The sequence below is a fragment of the Haliotis cracherodii genome, unplaced genomic scaffold, assembly GCF_022045235.1.
Source record: "Haliotis cracherodii isolate W230 unplaced genomic scaffold, xgHalCrac1.p SCAF_37, whole genome shotgun sequence".
NCBI classification, from domain to species: domain Eukaryota; kingdom Metazoa; phylum Mollusca; class Gastropoda; order Lepetellida; family Haliotidae; genus Haliotis; species Haliotis cracherodii.
Window position 1 is genome coordinate 1,668,990 of NW_027266294.1, and position 24,676 is coordinate 1,693,665.

At 44.5% G+C, this 24,676-nt stretch overlaps 1 protein-coding gene across 1 annotated transcript in view; it reads left to right on the top strand.

Moving 5' to 3' along the window:
* The window catches only part of LOC139477916 (uncharacterized), a 41,516-nt gene that overhangs the window by 12,108 nt on the left and 4,732 nt on the right, over window positions 1-24,676 (top strand). The window contains exons 2-16 of the mRNA XM_071260360.1: window positions 1,312-1,370; window positions 2,415-2,566; window positions 3,232-3,362; window positions 4,058-4,190; window positions 4,685-4,753; window positions 5,217-5,326; window positions 14,849-14,930; window positions 16,328-16,480; window positions 16,816-16,902; window positions 17,287-17,381; window positions 18,959-19,066; window positions 19,870-19,930; window positions 22,219-22,326; window positions 22,996-23,060; window positions 24,172-24,243. Of these exons, the coding sequence (XP_071116461.1) occupies window positions 1,313-1,370; window positions 2,415-2,566; window positions 3,232-3,362; window positions 4,058-4,190; window positions 4,685-4,753; window positions 5,217-5,326; window positions 14,849-14,930; window positions 16,328-16,480; window positions 16,816-16,902; window positions 17,287-17,381; window positions 18,959-19,066; window positions 19,870-19,930; window positions 22,219-22,326; window positions 22,996-23,060; window positions 24,172-24,243 (1,484 nt within the window). The 5' untranslated portion in view covers window position 1,312. The remainder of the gene's footprint in view (window positions 1-1,311; window positions 1,371-2,414; window positions 2,567-3,231; window positions 3,363-4,057; window positions 4,191-4,684; window positions 4,754-5,216; window positions 5,327-14,848; window positions 14,931-16,327; window positions 16,481-16,815; window positions 16,903-17,286; window positions 17,382-18,958; window positions 19,067-19,869; window positions 19,931-22,218; window positions 22,327-22,995; window positions 23,061-24,171; window positions 24,244-24,676) is intronic.

Sequence of the window (24,676 nt, forward strand, 5' to 3'; positions counted from 1 at the left end):
CATGTCTTCAAACCAGTTGTGATGACCTGACCATCATTTGTCTGCATACCTAAAGACAGCCGCCGTGGTGTAGTGGACAGAGCGTCTGTTCGGCGGCCGCCTCCGTGGTGTAGTGGATAGAGCGTCTGTTCGTGGACCGCCTCCGTGGTGTAGTGGATAGAGCGTCTGTCCGTGGACCGCCTCCGTGGTGTTGTGGATAGAGCGTCTGCCTGGAGACCGCCTCTGCGGTGTAGTGGATAGAGCGTCTGCCCGGGGACCGCCTCCGTGGAGTAGTGGATAGAGCGTCTGTCCGGGGACCGCCTCCGTGGTGTAGTGGATAGAGCGCCTGTCCGGGGACCGCCTCCGTGGTGTAGTGGATAGAGCGTCTGCCCGGAGACCGCCTCCGTGGTGTAGTGGATAGTGCGTCTGCCCGGAGACCGCCTCCGTGGTGTAGTGGATAGAGCGTCTGCCCGGAGACCGCTCCGTGATGGAGTGGATAGAGCGTCTGTCCGGAGACCGCTCCGTGATGGAGTGGATAGACCGTCTGCCCGGAGACCGCTTCCGTGGTGTAGTGGATAGAGCGTCTGCCCGGAGGCCGTCTCCGTGGTGTAGTGGATAGACCGTTTGCCTTGAGATAGGAAGGTTGGTAATTCGATCCCCATTTGTTGTTACCCTGCCTTGTGCTCGGCATTTATCGAATAAACAAGGACTGGTCGCCTAGGAGTCTGTATACTGTGTTTGAGTGGCGTATCAGTATTTCAACTCCCGCATCTCAGTTGGCTAGCACTATAAAACCGGTATTTGTCTCTCTAATGATTCATGGGTATTTGGTATCTGTTTTGGTCCGAAATCCCCACGGCGTTTGCATTGGGAGATGTTAATTCCAAAGAAAGTTCTTAGATGGGTAATCGTTTATTTTGATATAGTGTAATTGAGTAATATGATTTCACTGCAGACTGAACAATACAACAATGTCTCCGGCGTGACGAGACTGTCACCACGAGTTTTGTTTTCCTCGTTTGACTCTGGTTAGCTCAAGATGAATCTGGTTAGCTCAAGTTGAATCTGGTTAGTTCAAGCTGAATCTAGTCAAATCTGCGACAATAGAACACACAGAGTGTTGGCCAAGGATAATTTCGACCGACTCGAAATATAACGCAAACTATTCTATCTGAGATAAAATTCAACATGGAGATACACAACAGTGTCACACTACTATCAGCGGTGACTTGCTTGACAACGCTGATATTATACCTTTTCTACTGTTATTGCCACTACCTCTACAGCCGCTACTTCTCCGATATGAACATATCATGTTATTTATCCTTTCAGAATGGGGTCCGTTACATTCCAGCTAGCAGTGTTGTGCATCATCACGCTCTACTCCCGAGGTAACATACCCAGCAGGAGCTGGTGTCACTTTCCATCACCATTAGAAATCTCTGCTAAAAGCACAGTCCATTGCACGACTCAGGCTATAATTATAATCATCATTTTCTGATGAATTACTTCACAATACACTGTGATGATACCAAGTGTTTCAATACAACCGATACCACCTGTCACAAACACATGCGAGGGCAAGTCAATTGTTCGGAATAGACGTGAGAACATAAAGGGAATAGCATCAAGTATCGGTTTTTTCACTGATGTGTAAACATTCGAAATATACCCCACATACCCACAATGATAGTATTTATGGCCTTGTATGCTGTAACCCTGATCAAATAACTTTTGATCAAGAGTCGTATAACACTCTTGCATACCCAGATTATATATTTGGGGTAAAGTGGAGAAGCCATGCCGTTCCCTTATTACATTGTTCAGTGGGTTCGGTTCTCCACAATGGATCCACATGTCGTGTATCAAGCTCATGTGTGGTGTCTGCTAACGTCATAGGGGCGGTCGGGTAGCCTTGTGGTTAAAACATTCGCTTGTCACGCCGAAGACCCGGATTCGATTCCCGACATGGGTACAATGTGGGAAGCCTATTTCTGGTGTCCCCCGCCGTGATATTGCTGGAATATTGCTAAAGCGGCGTGAAATCAAACTCACTCACTCACTCTAACATGATATGGATAGGAGGTGTATCACAGCGCGGTTAGACCCTACTCGTTATAATCATGTCCACACCATGTTCACATTCTGTTCACACGGTTCACATCCTGTTCACACCATGTGCACATCCTGTTCACACTATGTTCACACATGTTCACACTCTGTTCACACCATGTTCACATTCTGTTCACATTATGTTCACATTCTGTTCACACTATGTTCCCCATGTTCACATTCTGTTCACACCATGTTCACACTATGTTCACACCATGTTCACATTCTGTTCACATTCTGTTCACACCATGTTCACATTCTGTTCACACCATGTTCACACCAAGTTCACACCATTTTCACATTCTGTTCACACTGTGTTCCAGTGGAGAGTGAATCAGCGGAGTTGTTCGCACTTGGTAACAAGTTCTTCGACTGGCGCATGCGTGAACGACCTCTGCAGGCCACCAAAAAGAACATCTACAACTACAACGACGACCTCGAGGTCCTCAGTCTCGACAAACTTAAGGAAAATAAGGTCAGGAGGTCAGGAGGTCATTGGAGTCTGTTGGTGACTATTAAGGGCATTAGTGCAGTAAAACACTAAAACATAAAACACTGTTGCGATATAATTAGTTTAGGCATACATCCAGATCAAGAAACCAGGGCATGACTGACCGGCATCAACATGAAGTGAGGGGAAATGGGGTTTAACGTCGTGTACAAAATTATTGCCCTTATAGAGCGACGTGCATGCACGAATGTGTGTGTGTTGCTGCTTGTAGTAGTCCGGACTTATGCCGATTTATAGTGCTAGCTCACTGAGATAAAACATGAATTCCCTACTCAGACACAGTATACTGACTCCGAGCCGACCAGTCCTTGTTTTAGCCACGTAATGCCGAGGGCCAGACAGGGTAACAACAAGTACCATATTTTAAGGTCTGTTGATAAAAACCAGAAAATGGGGGCATATATTTAGGGCAGTGAGAGTATACCGTACTCACTCACTCACTCACTCCGTGGGGGTTCGGGTTATAGGTAACCTACAGCAGCCAGTGCTGAAAGTCAACATGGTTGACTACATGTCGTCGTACCCCGACGTGGTGGGCGTAGCTCACAATATCAACCACTGGTTTGTCTGAACTGATATCACTGCTAACCGCGGCCGCTGACACAACTCTTTTTTTCTACAAACTCCAGTGGGTAGCTGAAGAAATGATGACGGAACTACGAAACATTTCTGTAGAGGACTTGGAGGGAGCGGATATGACGTCATACAGCATCCTGTACGACTCGCTCAGCACCTTCATCGACGGATACTCCTTCATGAAGTAGGTTACAAAAGCCAAGCTGTCCAACTTTGATCTGTGACGGATGTGATTTTGCTTCCTCAGATTCATGAAGCACTGAGAAACTTGTGGATGCAATTTATGGGATTTCTTTCCTACATAGAATAGATAGAACCGTACAGCAATCAACGACAGCAGCTAAATTTGTTTAGTTATTTATGAGTCGTAGTTACTGCAGGTGAATGTGCAGGATCAGTGCCACCGCAGAGCATGGTTTCGACTCCATTCGTTCATGTAACGACCTTTGGTCTGTAAACCCGTGAAGATCCGGGGTAGAATAGGTCTTCAACAACCCATGCTTGCCGTTAGAGGTGACTGTGCTTGTCGTACGTAATAGGCGACTAACGGAATAGGGTGGTCAGGCGCGCTGACGTGGTTGATGCATGCCATCGGATCCCAAATGCTGAGAATGTCGCTCATGATGTCATTCACTGGATTGTCTGGTCCAGACTCGATTATTTACAGACCTCCGTCATATAGCTGGAATATTGCTGAATGCGGCGTTAAACAAACCAACCAACCAAACAAACAATGTCCTGTAATCATTAAACAGTCATAAACACCAGTGGCCTGTGTCACGTGTGGCTTTCTTATCTATTTAGGCGGCGTTAAGCGGCGTTAAGCGGCGTTAAGCGGGTTTAACCCCCACCCACTCACTCACTCACTCTCTCTTGCAGTTACACTCTGAACCCGATAAACTTTATGGAGGGCATCCCAAGAAACCCCCTCGCGTTCGTCAACATGATGCCGCTCTACACTGTCGGGGACTTCGAAAACTACATCGCTCGACTGCGACTTCTTCCCCGACAGGTAATCTCATCAGTGTAACACGGACTTTACAGATGCACAGCTTGGTTGTATACTCCCCAGGGAGATGAGAATGGTTCTTGAAAGCCTATTATTATTATTATTATTTTATTATTATTATATTTTTTATATTATTATTAGTAGTATTAGTATTATTATTAGTATTATTATTAATTTTTATTATTATTATTATGCTATTTAAGTCACACATCTATCGCACAAAAAGTCATTCTCGGGTTCAGGCGAGTATCTTAACACTCAATACCTGGTACTTCTCTTGAATCAAACTTGAAAGATGTGGATGTTTAAATTCACGTGAGTGTCAATACTTTTTCGACGTATAAAACGAATATAACAATAGATGATTGCAGTGATCGTCGACCCTTGATTATGAGAAATAATGCAATTAATCTAGTCCGATCTATCTGAGAATTCTGGATTAAGGACGCGTCAGTTTACTTACCTGATGTTCACGTTGTTGGTGTTGTTGTTTCAAGTTAACGCAGATGAAGTCGCTGATGATGGAGGCTATCAGAAGGAACGCAACGCTACACAAAGTCTCTGTGGCAAGTATCATCATCATCAGCATCATCATCATCATCATCATCACGGGAGGATTTTTGGCCAAGGGGTTGAAAGCCAAAGAATTTGGTTCAATTCTCAACATGAGTAGAATGTGTGAAACTATGTTTTTATAGTGGATATATATAAGTATCTCTATGAGAATACAATACAGTCATCAACATCATCATCATCATCGTCATGGCACGATGGGTCGCCAAGGGGTTGAAGCGTTGGGTTCTTTACGCCAAAGAATCGGGTTCATTTCCAAGCATGAGTAGAATGTATGAAACTATGTTCCCGCGCCGTGATACGGCAACACTCTTGCCACAAGCGGTATAACACACAAACTGTAAATTTCACCCACTTAATTTATCTTTTTTTATGACATATATCTTCTCAGTATTCTAATTTCGTTAAGCAGACACAATGTATGCTATATTGACATTGTATGACCTGTTTGTACAGACTCGGTTGGAGACGCAGATCGAGCTGATGTCTGTCGGAGACATCACCAAGTCCGTCTTCTTCATCCCCTTCATCATGCTGAAGGACTCCAGCATCCCTGAGGACCAGTGGTAGGTGGTGGCATGGGCGCGTCTTTACTAGCCACAGATGTTCACGTGGCTTTGTTCCCTTCAACTTATGCTGGTCGTAACGAATGTGATGAATTGGGACGTCACACACCGTAACTTGATTGAAATTGAAAATGTAACATTTGGAAAGGTTAGTAAACTGTGAGAAAGTGGTCGGTAACCTGTTACTGAGGTGTGGGTGCAAGTGTACATTACATGCTACTGTGGCAATAATTTATACATACAACGTGAACAAATTACAGTCAATGTAAAGATAACACATTTATAACATTGTGGGTGGTCCTTATGCACAGGTGTATACTATATACAGAAGTGCTGATACGATATACAGAAGCATGCGCCACACCACGCCACGCCGCGCCACGCCACGAACCCCCACACCATCATGCCACACGCCACCACGCCACACGCCACTATGTCACAAGGCCACGCCTCACACCGCCACGCCACACACCGCCACGCCACACACCGCCACGCCACACGCAACACGCCACACGCCACCACGCCACCACGCCACCCCACGAACCGCCACACCAGCATGCCATACGCCACCACGCCACACGCCACCATGTCACATTGCCACGCCACACACCGCCACGCCACACACCGCCACGCCACACGCCACCACGCCACACGCCACCACGCCACCACGCCACCACGCCACACGCCTCCCGCTGTACCACACTTCACCCATCCTACACACCTCCCTCACACTCAACACTCCCTCCCCCATCCGGCTGTACAGTTGTATGCCCAGGCCTGGAGGATACCGCCTGCATGTGTCTATCGGCATCAACAATCCTATATTCTGATAACAACTGTGTGATATTAGTTATGGTAAGTGTTATTCCCAATACCTGAGCGCGAATGAATCACGACCTGCTTGAAAGAGGAATGTGACTGCGCCGTGAGGGACGGCTGTCTTCATCATGTTACACGAGGGAGAATCGGTTGCTAGGAATAGAAGCCACAGAAAAGAAACAAATATAGGAGAATACACATCTCCACCTTGCAACACGGCGCAGCGAGATTCATGATGCAATCATGTTTTTAGTTGTCTATACACGATATACATCACACCCAGTGTACATCTCCCATCTCCCAGGAGTTGTGCTCCGTCTGCCTCATCAGCGACTCCACCTGCATCAATCTGAAACAACAACATCTACGGGCTCGTGAATTGTGCCCCCACGTCCGTCCCCTAAGCCCCTCCTCTCTTTTATCAGTGAGTAACACAGGTTTGTCTGTATACTGGGTGTCAACACACACTTCCAGTACTCATATTACCTTACCTTCTATACATCGACAAGCAGTTATTTCTTAAAGGCCGGTAGGGTAGCCTGGTGGTTAAGGCGTTAGCTCGTCACGCCGAAGACCCGGGTTCGATTCCCGACATGGGTACAATGTGTGAAGCCCATTTCTGGTGTCCCCCGCCGTGATATTACTGAAATATTGCTAAAAGCGGCGTAAAACCATACTCAGTCAGTTAAAGGACGACGATTTGATTTTGTGTAGAGCCAAGATTGCAAACCATGATTGTCTCCCCCCGTGAAGATCCGGGATAGAATAGATCTTCAGCAACCAAAACCGGTCTCCCTTCGTTAAGATCCGGGGTAGAATAGGTCTTCAGCAACCAATACCGGTCTCCCTTCGTTAAGATCCGGGGTAGAATAGGTCTTCAGCAACCAAAACCGGTCTCCCTTCGTTAAGATCCGGGATAGAATAGATCTTCAGCAACCAATACCGGTCTCCCTTCGTTAAGATCCGGGGTAGAATAGGTCTTCAGCAACCAATACCGGTCTCCCTTCGTTAAGATCCGGGATAGAATAGGTCTTCAGCAACCAATACCGGTCTCCCTTCGTTAAGATCCGGGATAGAATAGGTCTTCAGCAACCAATACCGGTCTCCCTTCGTTAAGATCCGGGATAGAATAGATCTTCAGCAACCAAAACCGGTCTCCCTTCGTTAAGATCCGGGATAGAATAGATCTTCAGCAACCAATACCGGTCTCCCTTCGTTAAGATCCGGGGTAGAATATGTCTTCAGCAACCAATACCGGTCTCCCTTCGTTAAGATCCGGGATAGAATAGGTCTTCAGCAACCAATACCGGTCTCCCTTCGTTAAGATCCGGGATAGAATAGGTCTTCAGCAACTAATACCGGTCTCCCTTCGTTAAGATCCGGGATAGAATAGATCTTCAGCAACCAATACCGGTCTCCCTTCGTTAAGATCCGGGATAGAATAGGTCTTCAGCAACCAATACCGGTCTCCCTTCGTTAAGATCCGGGGTAGAATAGATCTTCAGCAAACAATACCGGTCTCCCTTCGTTAAGATCCGGGATAGAATAGGTCTTCAGCAACCAATACCGGTCTCCCTTCGTTAAGATCCGGGGTAGAATAGGTCTTCAGCAACCAATACCGGTCTCCCTTCGTTAAGATCCGGGGTAGAATAGGTTTTCAGCAACCAATACCGGTCTCCCTTCGTTAAGATCCGGGGTAGAATAGGTCTTCAGCAACCAATACCGGTCTCCCTTCGTTAAGATCCGGGATAGAATAGGTCTTCAGCAACCAATACCGGTCTCCCTTCGTTAAGATCCGGGGTAGAATAGGTCTTCAGCAACCAATACCGGTCTCCCTTCGTTAAGATCCGGGGTAGAATAGATCTTCAGCAACCAATACCGGTCTCCCTTCGTTAAGATCCGGGGTAGAATAGGTCTTCAGCAATCCATGCTTGCCGTAACAGGCGACTACATGTATGCTTGTCGTAAGAGGTGACTAACGGGATCGGGTGGTCAGGCGCACTGATTTGCTTGATGCATGTCATCGATCCCAATAGCATGGATCGATGCTCGTGATGTCAATCACTGGATTGTCTGGTCCAGACTCGATTATTACAGACGGCCGTCATATTGCTGGAATATTGCTGAGTGCGGCGTTAAACAACAAACAAACAAACATTACGACGCTACAACAAGCTAGATACCTCTTAACGAGGCACGTAGCCTTCACAACGGCTCCAAGTGCGCTCTAACACAATTAGTGATGTACCTCGCCGCCCCCGCTGTGCCAAGTCGGTTCCACGTGCAGCCATTGTGATTACCTCACGGAACGGTGTTGTGTTCTGTGTAAACACTGTCTATACAGCACCGGTGCGGACGCGCTGATAGACATAGTGTCATATAGGGTCGAGTCAGCAGGAACTCAGTCATGTTTACCTTGGCATGCGTCACGTTTCTCCCTGAAGAAAATAATCGCGAGGAAGGACGTGTTCGTGGATGCGGTATTTAATTGAATCAGATACAAATAAGAGTTGGAAAGAAACCTGATGGCCTTGAGGAGGAGTACAGGGCTGACGTTCTCTGTCACTTATCTCGTCTCCACACCTCGTGGGAATCGGAGTCCGATCATCGTTTCATGGTCCATTAAGTTTGGAATTCTGACAGTAAATGTTTCCCAGGGAGCTGAGACACCTTTTTTCGTTCCATTACTGCTGTCGTGTGGTCTATCGCTGTGTGGCGATTGCTGCTAGTGGAAGAGTGTAGTATTTCAAAATGGCGAAATAGGACCAAGAATATATACGTGTTTATCGTTTTTACAGGACATACTCAACCATTGTATCGATGTTGGGCGCTCCTAGATATGTCCATGATAGTGTCAGTGCAATTATCTACTTTCGCTGACGACCGAATGGTGTGCGTGCATGGGTGAGCGAGTGAGTGCGTGAGTGCGTGAGTGAGTGAGTGAGTGAGTGATTGAGTGAACATACACACTCACACACACCAACACACATTTACCAACACATATTTACACACAAACTTACGCACATACTCTCATGCTCTTACATACACACATACCTACTAAAACACACACACACTTACATACACAAATACCTACTAAAACACACACACACTTACATACACACATACCTACTAAAACACACACACACTTACATACACACATACCTACTAAAACACACACACACTTATATACACACATACCCACTAAAACACACACACACTTACATACACACATACCTACTAAATCACACACACACTTACATACACACATACCTACTAAAACACACACACACTTACATACACCCATACCCACTAAAACACACACACACTTACATACACACATACCCACTAAAACACACACACACTTACATACACACATACCTACTAAAACACACACACACTTACATACACACATACCCACTAAAACACACACACACTTACATACACACATACCTACTAAAACACACACACACACTTACATACACACATACCCACTTAAACACACACACACTTACACACACACATACCCACTAAAACACACACACACTTACATACACACATACCTACTAAAACACACACACACTTACATACACACATACCTACTAAAACACACACACACTTACACACATACCCACTAAAAAACACACACACACTTACATACACAAATACCCACTAAAAACACACACACACTTACATACACACCTACCTACTAAAACACACACACACTTACATACACACATACCTACTTAAACACACACACACTTACACACACACATACCTACTAAAACACACACACACATACATACACACATACCTACTAAAACACACACACACTTACATACACACATACCTACTAAAACACACACACACTTACACACACACACACTTACATACACAAATACCCACTAAAAAACACACACACACTTACATACACACATACCTACTAAAATGCACACACACTTACATACACACATACCTACTAAAACACACACACACTTACATACACACATACCCTCTAAAAAACACACACTTACATACACACATACCTACTAAAACACACACACACACACTTACATACACACATACCTACTAAAACACACACACACTTACATACACACATACCTACTAAAACACACACACATATACACACATTCCTACTAAAACACACACACACTTATATACACACATACCTACTAAAACACACACACACTTACATACACACATACCTACTAAAACACACACACACTTACATACACACATATACTCGGACCCCATGCTACCGCGGCATTCATCGTATCGCGGCATTTGTGATTTCCGATAGTTCACGCGGGACACGCCTCTTAGCGGCTGTCTATTAATGCAAATCAGTAACCAGGAAGTGCTCACTTCGTTAACAATTTCAATTTCCTGGAAATGTTCCGTCTGCTGTAAGTAAGGAGTTATTAATGCGTTGATACATATTTCTGGCATCTGTTGTAATATTGCCTTACCCCCATCTATCAATGGCCAACGATATAACCCGCAGTTCCCCAAGTAAACTTTCTCTATCGACCTGAACTAGATCATCTGCATATTCATGGCGACTAATGAGGTAACGGAAGTTACGTAGTCCGCACATTTTTTCCCGCTCTGTGCCCAGAATCTATTGGGAGATCATAAGGGCCATAATGCCAAACTTAGAAATACGTTCTTCACTAGTAACCAAAAGATAAATACATACTTTGGGCATACTAGAAGTGCTTTTTATATATTTATTGTTGACATTTAACATTTTTCCATTTTGTGACAAATTATTGTCATCCAATTATTTTTAAACTATCTTAAAATATCATTTCTGATATTTTGATGTTGACTTATAAAAATATTTTTCTCTTACTTTTCGGTAAATATGCATTGAATACCTATTGCTGATAACACGTTTAGAATTTTACTTGTGCTGTCTTTGCACTTGTCTGGACAAATCACTGATGTCCTGCATGATCATACGAAGTGGTTGGTAGAATTATGTCCTCTTTTTGTCCAATTCGGACCTCCATACACAACTTTTCTCTGTACCGCAATACGATGGAGTTCTCTCCCTTGTCAGACAGAGCGCGAGGCCCGGCTTTTACTCGGAGCTACTAATGTAAATAATGAACTTTTATCAGTAAAATATGCATTGTTTGATAACACGAATGATATCTGATACAGAAAACACGAATAAACATAAAGGTTAGTGAGTGCATTTTGTTCCGTTTAGCGTACATGACAAGTACCGCGATACCCCGAGGTTGCAGGCTACCTACTAAAACACAAACACACTTACATACACACATACCTACTAAAACACACACACACTTACACACACACATACCTACTAAAACACACACACACTTACACACACACATACCTACTAAAACACACACACACTTACATACACACATACCTACTAAAACACACACACACTTACATACACACATACCCACTAAAACACACACACACAGACACACAAAAATACCTACTAAGACACACACACACACAGACACACACAAATACCTACTAAAACACACACACACTTACATACGCACATACCTACTAAAACACACACACACTTACATACAAACATACCTACTAAAACACACACACACTTACATACACACATACCTACTAAAACACACACACACTTACATACACACATACCTACTAAAACACACACACACACACTTACTTACACACATACCTACTAAAACACACACACACTTACATACACACATACCTACTAAAACACACACACACTTACATACACACATACCTACCAAAACACACACACACACTTACATACACACATACCTACTAAAACACACACACACTGACATACACACATACCTACTAAAACACACACACACACTTACATACACACATACCTACTAAAACACACACACACTTGCATACACACATACCTACTAAAACACACACACTTACATACACACATACCTACTAAAACACACACACACTTACATACACACATACCTACTAAAACACACACACACTTACATACACACATACCTACTAAAACACACACACACTTACATACACACATACCTACTAAAACACACACACACTTACATACACACATACCTACTAAAACACACACACACTTACATACACACATACCCACTAAAACACACACACACTTACATACACACATACCCACTAAAACACACACACACTTACATACACACATACCTACTAAAACACACACACACTTACATACACACATACCTACTAAAACACACACACACTTACATACACACATACCCACTAAAACACACACACACTTACATACACACATACCCACTAAAACACACACACACTTACATACACACATACCTACTAAAACACACACACACTTACATACATACCTACCTACTAAAACACACACACACTTACATACACACATACCTACTAAAACACACACACACTTACATACAAACATACCTACTAAAACACACACACACTTACATACACACATACCCACTAAAACACACACACACTTACATACACACATACCTACTAAAACACACACACACTTACATACACACATACCCACTAAAACACACACACACTTACATACACATATACCCACTAAAACACACACACACTTACATACACACATACCTACTAAAACACACACACACTTACAAGAACACATACCTACTAAAACACACACACACTTTCATACACACATACCTACTAAAACACACACACACTTACATACACACATACCTACTAAAACACACACACACTTACATACACACATACCTACTAAAACACACACACACTTACATACACAAATACCTACTTAAACACACACACACTTACATACACACATACCCACTAAAACACACACACACTTACATACACAAATACCTACTAAAACACACACACACTTACATACACACATACCTACTAAAACACACACACACTTACATATACACATACCTACTAAAACACACACACACTTACATACACACATACCTACTAAAACACAAACACATTTACATACACACATACCTACTAAAACACACACACACTTACATATACACATACCTACTAAAACACACACACACTTACATACACACATACCTACTAAAACACACACACACTTACAAGAACACATACCTACTAAAACACACACACACTTTCATACACACATACCTACTAAAACACACACACACTTACATACACACATACCTACTAAAACACACACACACTTACATACACACATACCTACTAAAACACACACACACTTACATACACAAATACCTACTTAAACACACACACACTTACATACACACATACCCACTAAAACACACACACACTTACATACACAAATACCTACTAAAACACACACACACTTACATACACACATACCTACTAAAACACACACACACTTACATATACACATACCTACTAAAACACACACACACTTACATACACACATACCTACTAAAACACAAACACATTTACATACACACATACCTACTAAAACACACACACACTTACTTCCCCGTTGTTAATCCTCACCAACATTTCATTGTATTTTGACTGTCAGTCAGCCTGGACTACCATATCACTTCCCGTTAACTACTGCTTTTTAAAGTATGGCATTTTTTGCCCTAATTGATCATCCCCTGAACTGTATCGGTTCATCACGCCCGTATGTCCAATGTCCAAAGCAACGTCATTGTCTCTTTGTCTGTCCATTGTTGTTCATTACTATATATGTGCTACCATTACACTGTTACTGGGGTGTTAGTCAGGCTTGGTATTCCGAGTGCTGGTGTAGGGACGACCTCGAGCAGGATGTGCCGCTCGTAGGAAACGCCCTGAGGTGAGCTGGAGCTCCGCTCACCTCTTGTACGCCTGAGCTCACGACACAAAGACACACACAGACCCGCAAAACACACTACACACACAATACAGACACACACATATATACACACACAAACGCACTACTCATACACACAGACAACCACACACACATACACACACACTACACACACACAGACCAACAAAACACACTACAGACACACTATACACACAATACAATCACATACAGACACACTACACACTACACACACAATACACAGACACACATAAACACACACTACACACACAGACACACAAAACACACTACATACTATACAAACACACAGACACACAGACTTACAAACACAATACACAGACACACACAATACAAACACAATACACAAACACACACACACACACACACACACTACACATACAGACCCGCAAAACACACTACATACAATAAAAACACACAGGCACACAGAGACTTACAAACACAATACACAGACACACACAATACAAACACACAGACACACACAAACACAATACACAAACACACACACGCACTACACAAAGAGACCAACAAAACACACACAAAAAACACACGCACACACACATACACGCACGCACACGCACACGCACACACACACACACGCACACACACACGCACACACACACAAGCACGCACGCACGCACACACACACACACACACACACACGCGCGCGCACACACACACACACACACACGCGCGCGCGCACACACGCACGCACGCACGCACGCACACACACACACGCACACACACGACACGTAAATGATGGAGACACGGATGCTGACTTCCGTGTTGTGTTGTTCCAGGAGTGACATTCGTCGTACTGGCTACGAGATGGTCCGGAAGGTGGTTCAGGCCTACCGGCTGTTTCTCAACTGGCTCCGAGCGGTAAGATAACTGGCCATAATTCTCCAAATGAGAATCCACACGGTGTATGTTTGAATACAAGCGCAGTCATTTTGGGACGCATACGTTCAGCTTTTCCTTCAGCTACACGTGAGAGGAACCTCTATAGTGAGACCAAAGCGAGCACCAGTGAGTAAGGTGCTGACAAACCAAGGATCCTTATCGCGGGTAATCAGGGATTCGAACGCGATTATGTGTAGGCTGCCACCCTCTCTAGCTCACTGATACCTCTAACAGCATTCACTCACTCACCATGTTGGGATTAGAATGACACTTTGAAGGTAGCTGTTTGTTTATGGCAAAAAACCACAACACATCCGTATACTTATATGCCCCTTCTATCACTCAAAAACTATGACCATTATTAGATAATGACGTATTAACGATGATTTTACCGAATATTTCATCATCATCATCATCATCATCATCATCATCATCATCTTCTTCTTCTTACTACATCATAATAATGTCTATTCTCTTCAAGTCAGGGGGAGTCCGCCCGGAGAGCGGAAGGTTCAGGGTTAGATCCCCAACCGCGTCATACCAAAAGACGTTAAAATATGGTACTTGTTGTTACCCTGTCTGGGGTATGCTGTGTCTGAGTGAGGTATTTATGTTAAACTGCGGCATGGTATCTCAGTGAGCTAGCACCATAAATCGGCATCAGTCCGGACTAGTACAAGCAGCCACACACACACGCACACGTGCATGCAACGTCGCTATACAAGTGCAATATTCTTGGACGTGACGTTAAACCCAATTTCACCTCACCTCACCTCATGTCAGGGGGTACGGGTGGCCCAGTCGTCTTAGGCGCCTCGATTCGCTGTGGAGAGACACACAGAGACACACACACCATACAGACACACACACTGACCACACACACACAGACACACACTCACCACACACACAGACACACACAGAGTGCAAATTGTCTCCCTTTATCGTAACAGTCTAGTCCCTTCACAAACTGTTGACATTCTCTTTAACACAATCGCTCTGTATATTGACAAGGCAAAATAATGACAGATTTTTATTTGTGGAGTTATTGATATCGCTTCTTGCTGTTTGAGGGGGCACGGGTGGCCCAGTCTTCTAAGGCGCCGCGATTCGCTGTGCAGAGTTGCGTCCCTTTGTAACCCCAGAAACCTATGATTGTGAGTTCGAATCCTGGTTCGCCCTAATTATGTTTATAGGTTTGTCAGCACCATACCCGTGCTTGTGGGTTTCACCGAAGTGGTAAACGGCTGAGACCTGCATCACTTCGGGCTTTCCTCTCATATTAAGCTGACACGCCGTGATATAACTGCAATACTGATAAAAACGGCGTTAAACCCAACTCACTCACTCACTCTCTTCATGTAATCTTTATCACCCAGACGTACATCCCACGTACCAGGCGCAGCTACGGTGTCAACAAGGACTACTACGCGGCGTGTCTGAGGTGGCACACGTCCGTCAATCTCACCGCCGAGGAAGTGCATGAACTGGGATTGAGGGAGGTCGAGCGAATCAAGGAGAATATGAACGAGGTGAGTGACCAGAATTGTCTCCCCTGGTTCACGGATATATATGACCAGGATCCTAGGACTTCTTCCATTATCTACCCCGGACAGCAGTGTGATGGCGGTATTACATTTCGTCAGAGTAAACCGCATCCCGACATCCTCCACACATAGTTCCCACAGCTCGGCAGCCCAATTTGTGAAACGGTTTTAATTTTTGGTCAGCATGTTTGTAAATTGACACCGAAGAACATTTGTAAAAGGACCACATTTGCCGCTAGTTGTGCAGTGGGATAGTCACGTGAACTAGTGACATTTTAACATCTTTTTTTACCTCAACTGATGTATTGTTTTGTTTTTAGATTATCGAAAGCCAGAATTTCACGGGGACAATCGCGGAATACTTCCAGTCACTGAGCGAGGACCCACGCTTCTTTAAAAATGATCCGGTTAGTGATTCTTTACTGACACTTAGCCTCGCTAATCCGGAAACCGAGCTACCCAAGACGATACATGTAGAGATGTTACGGGAGTTTGACTATGACACGTCTTGCTTCTGTCACTGACTTGTCACAGCGAACCAATTGACTTAAATTACCCTCATTTTTCGTTGACAAAATCTCCATGCCATAATATTTCACTATTAAGCAATGCATGTGAGGTTCAGGACGTATCCATGAATCCATTCTCAGTTTTAAATTTAAATGTCTACTAGATGTGTTGTTCAAATGAATTATGTCGCTCCTCTCTTCGAAGAAATGTCTTGATTCATTGACCGATAGCGTATGCTATCTCTGAGAAAGGCCCGCCCTTACGCACCGTTCTCTGTACAGGCGGACATTTTGGAGGAGTTCCGGTCTATGATCACGGACCGAATCAATCCTTACCTTCCGGAGATGTTCAACGAAATGCCGAAGTATGATATCCAGTGAGTGTCACCTTCCACCTACAGGACCTACTTGCCACGTGTACCACCTGTAACGCTCAGTGTTACTTTCCTCGAAGGGTTGTGTCCAGGATATCTAATGGTCCATGATGTTTCAGAGCGGTGTCCATGATATCTAATGGGGAATGTTGTTTCAGAGTGGTGTCCATGATATCTAATGGGGAATGTTGTTTCAGAGTGGTGTCCATGATATCTAATGGGGAATGTTGTTTCAGAGTGGTGTCGTTGGTGACTGATGGTCCCTGTTGTTGTTTCAGAGTGGTGTCGATTATGTTTGATGTTTCCTGTGTATGTTTCAGAGTGGTGTCGATGATGTTTGATGGTCCTTGTTGTTGTGTAGGAGTGGTGTCGATGATGGTTGATGGTCCCTGAGGATGTTTCAGAGTGATGTCGATGATGGTTGATGGTCCCTGAGGATGTTTCAGAGTGATGTCGATGATGGTTGATGGTCCCTGAGGATGTTTCAGAGTGGTGTCGATGATGGTTGATGGTCCCTGAGGATGTTTCAGAGTGGTGTCGATGATGGTTGATGGTCCCTGAGGATGTTTCAGAGTGATGTCGATGATGGTTGATGGTCCCTGAGGATGTTTCAGAGTGGTGTCGATGATGGTTGATGGTCCCTGAGGATGTTTCAGAGTGATGTCGATGATGGTTGATGGTCCCTGAGGATGTTTCAGAGTGATGTCGATGATGGTTGATGGTCCCTGAGGATGTTTCAGAGTGGTGTCGATGATGGCTGATGGTCCCTGAGGATGATTCAGAGTGGTGTCGATGATGTCTGATGGTCCCTGTTGATGATTCAGAGTGGTGTCGATGATGGTTGATGGTCCCTGTTGATGATTCAGAGTGGTGTCGATGATGGTTGATGGTCCCTGTTGATGATTCAGAGTGGTGTCGATGATGGTTGATGGTCCCTGTTGATGATTCAGAGTGGTGTCGATGATGTCTGATGGTCCCTGTTGATGATTCAGAGTGGTGTCGATGATGGTTGATGGTCCCTGTTGATGATTCAGAGTGGTGTCGATGATGTCTGATGGTCCCTGTTGATGATTCAGAGTGGTGTCGATGATGGTTGATGGTCCCTGTTGATGATTCAGAGTGGTGTCGATGATGGCTGATGGTCCCTGTTGATGATTCAGAGTGGTGTCGATGATGTCTGATGGTCCCTGTTGATGATTCAGAGTGGTGTCGATGGTGGCTGATGGTCGCTGTTGATGTTTCAGAGTGGTGTCGATGATGGATGATGGTCCCTGTGGATGTTTCAGAGTGGTGTCGATGATGTCTGATGGTCCCTGTTGATGATTCAGAGTGGTGTCGATGGTGGCTGATGGTCGCTGTTGATGTTTCAGAGTGGTGTCGATGATGGATGATGGTCCCTGTGGATGTTTCAGAGTGGTGTCGATGATGGCTGATGGTCCCTGTGGATGTTTCAGAGTGGTGTCGATGATGTCTGATGGTCCCTGTTGATGTTTCAGAGTGGTGTTGATGATGTCTGATGGTCCCTGTGTATGTTTCAGAGTGGTGTCGATGATGTTTGATGGTCGCTGTTGTTGTTTCAGAGTGGTGTCGATGATGTCTGACGGCCCGGCAGGGCGCTACTCACTCCCCACCCCCGACGGAACAGTCCCCGGCATTTTCTACGCCAATGTGATGCACCCCCGGAGCATGTACGTATACTGTGGTGTGGAGGGGTGGGGTGTGTTGGGGTGGGATGGGATGGGATGGGGTGTGGTTGGAAGGTTATTGGTGATCGGGGTTGGGTGATGTAATGGTTGAAGCGTTCGCTCGTCACGCCGAAGGCCCGAGTTCGATATTTCACATGGGAACAATGTGTATAGCCCATTGCTGGTGGCGCCCCCGCCACGATAGTCCTGGAGTATTGCTTAAAAACCATACTCACTCACTCTTGAGATGTTACCCTCCTTTTGCGACGTATGTGAATATTTTTCCTAACGGACAGGACAAAGTTGAACCAATGTTGAATCAATGCAGTGCTTCAACGTTGAAATGACAATGATGACAGTTGTGATGATGATGAAATCAGACATAAAAGTTGAACTTTGAAAAGTCAGTGTGTTTTGTTTGGATTTGAAATTGGGATGAACTTGAAATGTCAATAAACATCAGGGGTGCGCTGTAAAGCCACGAATTGCCCAGAGTATTGAAATTCATCGCTCATCCTGGGGTCTGCAAAAGCTCGAAGCGCTTGCTACCTCTTCCAAAATGGCAGCGCAACTACCGTATTGTTGCCTTGCTCAAATGAAGAATGAAACAATGTCGACACAATGTTTTTCAACTTCAGATCAAACAAAATAACCCACTCGCAGACGCACTCTCATGAAATGCACGCCCTTTTAATGGGACTCGCACTCCACGTTATTCAAATGACGATTTGTCTTTGGATAAACGTCTCAGATGAGGTTTTCCCCGTCAAGTTCAACACACTATAACACTGCGGTGATTATTTCAGGCCCGTGTACACGTTCATGTCCCTGGTGATGCACGAAGCCAACCCAGGCCACCACTTCCAGGTAATAAGTAGACCAAATTTATACTGTAAAGGCGACGTTGCGGTATAGATCCTTATATCGTTGTCAAGCAAGGCTGGATGAGGAACATTGTACAGATATATAGTAGGTGTAGAATTAACAGAAGAGGATTAACAGTAACAACAATTGCATACATGAGTGGGATAACATGAGTAGGTAATGACAGCAGAAGGATAATACTATGCACCAGACCTATATAAACTTATCCTGTTTATTTGGCTTCATGTCCGTTTGGCATCCACCTCTGTGTTCTCTGTCCATCGCGTTGTGACAGCATTATCCTTCTGTTGACAACGGTATTAGGATCTATACCGAAACGTCGCCTTACAGTACCAAAGAGGTTGTTATCCATAAATTGTGTGTACCTTGTCATCCGTCAACTTCTAAGTAATGCCTATCAAACAATTCAATAAGTTAGTTGTGCTGGAAGACCACTTCATATTCATCCTATAATTACACATATGTGTCACTATATGTCATCGTATACATATCTCCATGCTCAGACGGACTGCGCAGTGGCACTTCCGGGATGACTCCTGCAGTTGTCTCAATCGTGAATGCGACATTAAATCCCATTCATCTTATGGCCACACCTTAATTATTAGTTCGCCTGTCTGAAAGTCAATTGAGCTTGGACTGGTTGTCGGTTGTCCGTCCTCGTCTGTAAACATCTTCCCCTCACAAACAACTGGGGCAGTGAAGCCTGCTCCCGACACTGATGACACCTGAACGTGACCAAGAGGTACAAATCCATTTTCAAATATGGCCACCCTGGCCGCCATTTTGAATACGTCTTTGTGGCAATTTATTTTCAACATTTAATTAATTTTGGTAGGTGTGCAGTTAGTAGTGGGTCCCATCACATGTGATCGTTTTTCCGCGATATTTTACGTTTGGACTTCATTTTGACCTTTCCATTTTGATCATGCTCCTAAATTTTCTCAACGTACATTTCATCGCACTTTAAACCTCATCATCTCCTCCTGAAACTACTGAACCAATGAGACCGCCTCCGTGGTCTAATGGTAGAGCGTCCGCCCGGAGAGCGCAAGGTCCGGGGTTCGATCCCCGGTCGCGTCATACCAAAAGACGTTAAAAGATGGTACTTGTTGTTACCCTGTCTGGCGCTCGGCATTACGGGGCTAAAACAAGGACTGGTCGCCTCGGAGTCAGTATACTGTGTCTGAGTGGAGTATTCATGTTAAACTGCGGCATGGTATCTCAGTGAGCTAGCACTATAAATCGGCATCAGTCCGGACTAGTACAAGCAGCCACACACACACACACACACGTGCATGCACGTCGCTATATAAGTGCAATAATCTTGGACGCGACGTTCAAACCCAATTTAACCTCACCTCACTGGACCAATGAAGATGAAATATCATGTCCCCACCAATGATGATATCTGTATTTGTTCAAGAGGTTCCGATCTGAATTGACTGTCTCCGTGGCCTAGTGGTAGAGCGTCCGTATACACAGACACACACGTGCATGCACGTCACTATATAAGTGCAATTATGTTTCTAGGTTTGTCAGCACCATACCCGTGCTCGTTGGTTTTACCAAAGTGGTAAACGTCTGAGACCTGCATCACTTCGGGCTTTCCTCCTACATCAAGCTGACACGCCGGCAAACTGTTAAAAGCGGCGTTAAAACCAACTCGCTCAGTCACTCACTCATTTCTCTGTACATGTACTGTTGTATTATAGTTTTGGCTCTGTAAATATCTCTGTTGTTAGCAGACTGAGGTCTAGAGCGTCCCGTCATAATGTACCTGTTGAAGCAGGCAGAGGGAAGACAATACCATCATCTTAAAGAACATGCACACTTTGCACACACGTGACAAAGGAGATGAATGTCGCGACTCGGTTATCTGTCCGTCATTTGGAAAAGAGAGGAAACAAAATTAATAAATATTGTTATATTAAACCTAACATGTTTCAAATTAATTTCCTATTTCATCATTTTCAATATCTTCCTTTGGCATTAGGGGCGGTCTGGTAGCCTTGTGGTTAAAGCGTTTGCTCGTCACGCCGAGGGCCGGGTTCGAGTCCCGACATGGGTACAATGTGTGAAGCCCATGTCTGGTGTCCCACTCCGTGATATTGCTGGAATATTGCTTAAAGCGGCGATAAACCAAACTCACTCACCCATGTGGCATTACTTGTAGCAGCAGTGTCAGTGAAGATAGGCTGAACCTGGATGTCAGCGATACACATTTATGGTCATTTAATTCTGAATTTCAAATCATTCAACGTGTTTCTCAGGTCAGCTCTGCCTTGGCGTCCAACACCCCGCGATTTATGAAGTACAAGGAAAGCCCACACACCTACCAAGTGCCATACGCCTTCCCAGCATACACGGCATTCGTAGAGGTAAGACAGGGCATACAGAGTTGTCTCCCCTAGACTGCGTTCCCCAAACAGAGGTGAAGTGAACACCATACACAGGGATTAACAAAAACAACCACCGAACAAGGGGGGCAGTGGCAGTGAGGATGAAGCCCATAGACGGACGGGGTTCATAGTTTTTGAATCTGTGTACCTCGATAGCGCTTGTGCGAAAATGTCTGCTTATGTCATGTTTATCATAGAGAATACCCCAAAACAATTTGTTCATTAAAACGGCTATTCTTGAGAGCTCACACATTATTTTAACTTTTGAGATAAATAAATGAATATAAATAAAGATATTACTGAAACAGACGCAAATGCAAGTGACTAGCATGTTACCTGCCTGTCTTTACTTCGTGACAAATGGTAATGTGAAATAACCGACTTCCGTCTTAATTTTGATTGTATCGTGTGAGTGACGTGCAATGCATTGTATTAAGATAAAAAACCTTCACCCATGCGCCACCACAGCCTCGTTTTGAGCCCGATTCGACCACCATAACCTCGTTCTGAGCCCGATTCGAAAGGCACGACACTAAAAATACGGATTCATAAGCCATCAACATATTATCAAAATAGAATGGATGTAGAAGACATTGTGTTATCGATGACGTAATGATGTGTTGAATTTGTCTCTCAACTCTCCCGCAGGGATGGGCACTGTATGCGGAGTCGCTTGGTGAGGAGTTCGGGCTGTACAGGGACGAGTATGAACTGTGAGTGTCTTCAACCTGATCTTGTCTGTGTACAAGGGACCCTTGTTGATGCGGACAGTTTCGTCTTTGTGACGTCTCACGGACACTTGACAAAAGGGGCCATACTTCGTTTGTGTAACGAAGCGTAGGGGTACACAGTTCGCTCGTCACGCCCAAAACCCGGGTTCGATTCCCGACATGGGTACAATGTGTGAAGCCCATTTCTGGTGTCCCCCGCCGTGATATTGTTTGAATATTGCGAAAATCGGCGTAAAATCATACTCACTTACTTTATTCTCTCCCCTGGCACACATGTCATATGACACGTGTATTCTGGTTGTCTCCCCTAACTATGAATGAAACATGTATTCTGGTTGTCTCCCCTGACTGTCAATGACACATGTATTCTGGTTGTCTCCCCTGACTGTTTAATGACACGTGTATTCTGTTTGTCTCCCCTGACTGTCAATGACACATGTATTCTGGTTGTCTCCCCTGACTGTCAGTGACACTTGTATTCTGGTTGTCTCCCCTGACTGTCAATGACACATGTATTCTGGTTGTCTCCCCTGACTATCAATGACACATGTATTCTGGTTGTCTCCCCTGACTGTCAGTGACACTTGTATTCTGGTTGTCTCCCCTGACTATCAATGTCACTTGTATTCTGGTTGTCTCCCCTGACTGTCAATGACACATGTATTCTGGTTGTCTCCCCTGACTATCAATGTCACTTGTATTCTGGTTGTCTCCCCTGACTGTCAGTGACACTTGTATTCTGGTTGTCTCCCCTGACTATCAATGTCACTTGTATTCTGGTTGTCTCCCCTGACTGTCAATGACACTTGTATTCTGGTTGTCTCCCCTGACTATCAATGTCACTTGTATTCTGGTTGTCTCCCCTGACTGTCAATGACACATGTATTCTGGTTGTCTCCCCTGACTGTTTAATGACACGTGTATTCTGTTTGTCTCCCCTGACTATCAATGACACGTGTATTCTGTTTGTCTCCCCTGACTATCAATGACACATGTATTCTGGTTGTCTCCCCTGACTATCAGTGACACTTGTATTCTGGTTGTCTCCCCTGACTGTCAATGACACATGTATTCCGATTGTCTCCCCTCACAGGATGGGAAGGTACAGCTCCGAGATCTTCCGAGCGGGACGCCTCGTTGTGGACACAGGCATCCATTATTACGGGTAAGATGTCTGGATGCTGTGGAACACCAAGACCCCGTGAACATCCGGGTTAGAGTCGGTCTTCATCAACCTACGCTTCAACTGTAATTGTCTAACATGCTTGCCGTAAAAGGCGACTATGCTTGTCGTGAGAGTCAACTAACGGGATCGCATGGTCAGACTCGTTGATTTAGTTGATGCATGTCATCCCAATTGCGTGGATCGATACACTTGATGTCAATCACTGAATTGTCTGATCCAGACACGAATATTTCGAGACTGCCGCGATATAGCTCGAATATTGCTGAGTGTGGCGATAAACAACAACAGACACATAAAAATAATATAATTAGGCCTCCTATCCCATTGATACAAAGATAAGAAACAAGAATATGTTTGATGTGACCAAACAATAAAGAAGACTTGTCAGTTGTGTTCAGCTAAGTTCTGTTGC